This window comes from Raphanus sativus, chromosome 2, assembly GCF_000801105.2.
Source record: "Raphanus sativus cultivar WK10039 chromosome 2, ASM80110v3, whole genome shotgun sequence".
In the NCBI taxonomy this organism is placed as follows: Eukaryota; Viridiplantae; Streptophyta; class Magnoliopsida; order Brassicales; family Brassicaceae; genus Raphanus; species Raphanus sativus.
Window position 1 is genome coordinate 36,665,830 of NC_079512.1, and position 2,330 is coordinate 36,668,159.

Consider the following 2,330-nt stretch of genomic DNA (forward strand, 5'->3'; position numbering starts at 1 on the left):
TATGGTCAATGTACTAACATATAATGTTGGTTAGTTACTAGCATATAATGTTGGTGAATTCTCTGGTTTTATTATTATTGTGGAAAAGGAGATAATCTATAAAAAAAAAGTTAATTGGACTGCAACCCTATAGAGTATAGAGTCTATAGACTATAGAGAGTAGGCCGGACCATAAAAATCATAATAAGTGGAGTAAACCGGAATGAACCGAACCGGACCAACTGACAAGACAGTCTTTCTCTCTCCCACTTTGATATTATTGAGTTGAGTAGTGAAAGGAGGGGGGGGGGGAAGCGAAACAATCTGACTTTGTCTTTTCTCTCTCTTTCTCTCTCTCAGGGGAGCTAAAGAAAGTGGTGGGAGAGAAGATGCCGAGGCCAGGGCCACGACCGTACGAATGCATCAGAAGAGCTTGGCATAGTGACAGACACCAACCCATGAGGGGTTTGCTCATCCAAGAGATTTTCAGGTCATCTTCTTTTCTCACACTGTGTATTAGTGTAATAGATGTGTGCATGTGTCTTCTCTCTGTTTTCTTCAGCTCAATTGTTCTATGAAACTTTTCTTTTTTTGTAGGATTGTTTGTGAGATTCACAGCCAATCCACCAAGAAGAACAACGAATGGCAAGAGAAGCTCCCTGTTGTTGTCCTGAGAGCTGAAGAAATCATGTACTCCAAAGCCAATTCTGAGGTTCTTTTCTCTCTTTATAAAAATTTAATCTTTCAAACAAAAAAAAAATTAATCTCAAAAATTTAAAAGACTGTTCATCAACAGTAATATCGCTTCAGTTATTGTGGAACAGAGAAGTAGTTCATTGAACAGTGAGATTGATACAGTCTAGTGATGTTCTGCTCCATTTCACAATGTCACTGTATATAGACTTGATTAAGTAAAGTGTCCAAATTAGTTGAGTCTTGACTATATTATTTGATTTACTTCATTGTTAGGCTGAGTATATGGACATGAATACCCTTTTAGACCGTACCAACGACGCCATTAACACCATAATCAGACTCGACGAGACCACTGAAACAGGGGAGTTTATTCAGCCTTGTATTGAAGGTATAAAATCTCTAAAACTGTCCTATTATCATTCTCTGGATTTTTCTTCTAGGCTCATATCAACGAGCAAAGTCTTTGTTCTTTATGCTTCTGTAGCTGCGTTACACTTGGGTTGCACGCCAAGGAGAGCTTCAAGAAGCCAACGGAACATAAACCCTAGATGCTACCTTAGCCAAGACTCGACTAACTTGGACAACGTTTTGTCGCGGCAATACCAAGTCTTCATGAAACCGAACAACAACAACTTTGGTCCAAGGAATCTTCCGGTTATGACTTTTCGCAGCAGCGACGTTCAAGAGAAGCGTGTCGTCGAGAGATGCCCTGACTCCAAGTACTCAACCTACCCTTTATGTTATTCCTTCCCCGTTCCTTCTTTGCCAAGCTCTAACAATTTCGGTGACTCGTGCAAGTCCAACAAGAGCAGCAGACCTGATGCAACAAATGGGATTACCTTTGGTGGGTGTGATCTGTCTCTGCGCTTAGGACCTCTTGGAGATATCACAACTCCTAGTCAAAAACGGAGTAAGATAAGCAGCTGTTCCTACAACAACAACCAAAGCTGAAAACTGAGAGTAAGATAACGAGTCTTGTATTAGAGGATGTTTCTTAATTAGTTTAGCTATTTTAGTTCCTCTAGTTTTCTTTAGATATGTAAATGGAGTAAGAGAGAGAGAGTAGTAGTAGTAGCCTTCGTCTTCTTTTTGCTAGTTCATTAATCTTTGTATCATCAAACTTCATGTACTTTTTATTTTTTTAATACCATGATTTCGAAAAAAATATCGAGCCTACATCTGTAGCTTCACAATAGATACAAAAAATATTCGTAAGATCTACCAATCACAAGATCTTGTGATGAAAAAGTTGTGACAGGAGCTTGCTTGCTTCAGTTAACGTCGCTTCTCGGCAGACTCTTGTGTTATACGGGCTTTTTATGGGCCAGTTTTGAACTCAGCGTGCGCCGATTTAATAGTCCGACCATTCTCATTGGGCTAAATTAACTTCTTCTTTTTTACGTTGCATTATACAAGACTAATACCAAGCCTTTCACTCTTCGAATATGAGACCTATATGGTAACTATTCACCACAAATTATTTGCTAATTGTTCTAGTGAAACCGGTTAGGGAAACTAAACAAAAAAGATTCCAAGCTTTAAATTATTTGATTCCCATGTATATGCTACTGCTTCATGTTTGACAGTTTGAGTTGAGACTTGAGCAGCACACACTTAAAGAAAGCTCATGAAGCGCTACATGCAGACTTGAATAT

General features: G+C 38.9%; 1 protein-coding gene across 2 annotated transcripts; it reads left to right on the forward strand.

The window, feature by feature from the left end:
* The first annotated feature begins 287 nt into the window (after window positions 1-287).
* Window positions 288-1,849, forward strand: LOC108842396 (uncharacterized). Of its 2 annotated transcripts, XM_018615296.2 has the most exons (5): window positions 288-469; window positions 577-691; window positions 949-1,063; window positions 1,160-1,394; window positions 1,474-1,614. In XM_018615296.2, the coding sequence occupies exons 1-5, from the start codon at window positions 369-371 to the stop codon at window positions 1,544-1,546; spliced, it is 639 nt and encodes a 212-aa protein (XP_018470798.1). In that variant the 5' UTR covers window positions 288-368; the 3' UTR covers window positions 1,547-1,614. The 2 variants fall into 2 exon arrangements, with proteins under 2 accessions (XP_018470798.1, XP_018470797.1); XM_018615295.2 differs by having other exon boundaries at window positions 1,160-1,849.
* Window positions 1,850-2,330: the final 481 nt, after the last annotated feature.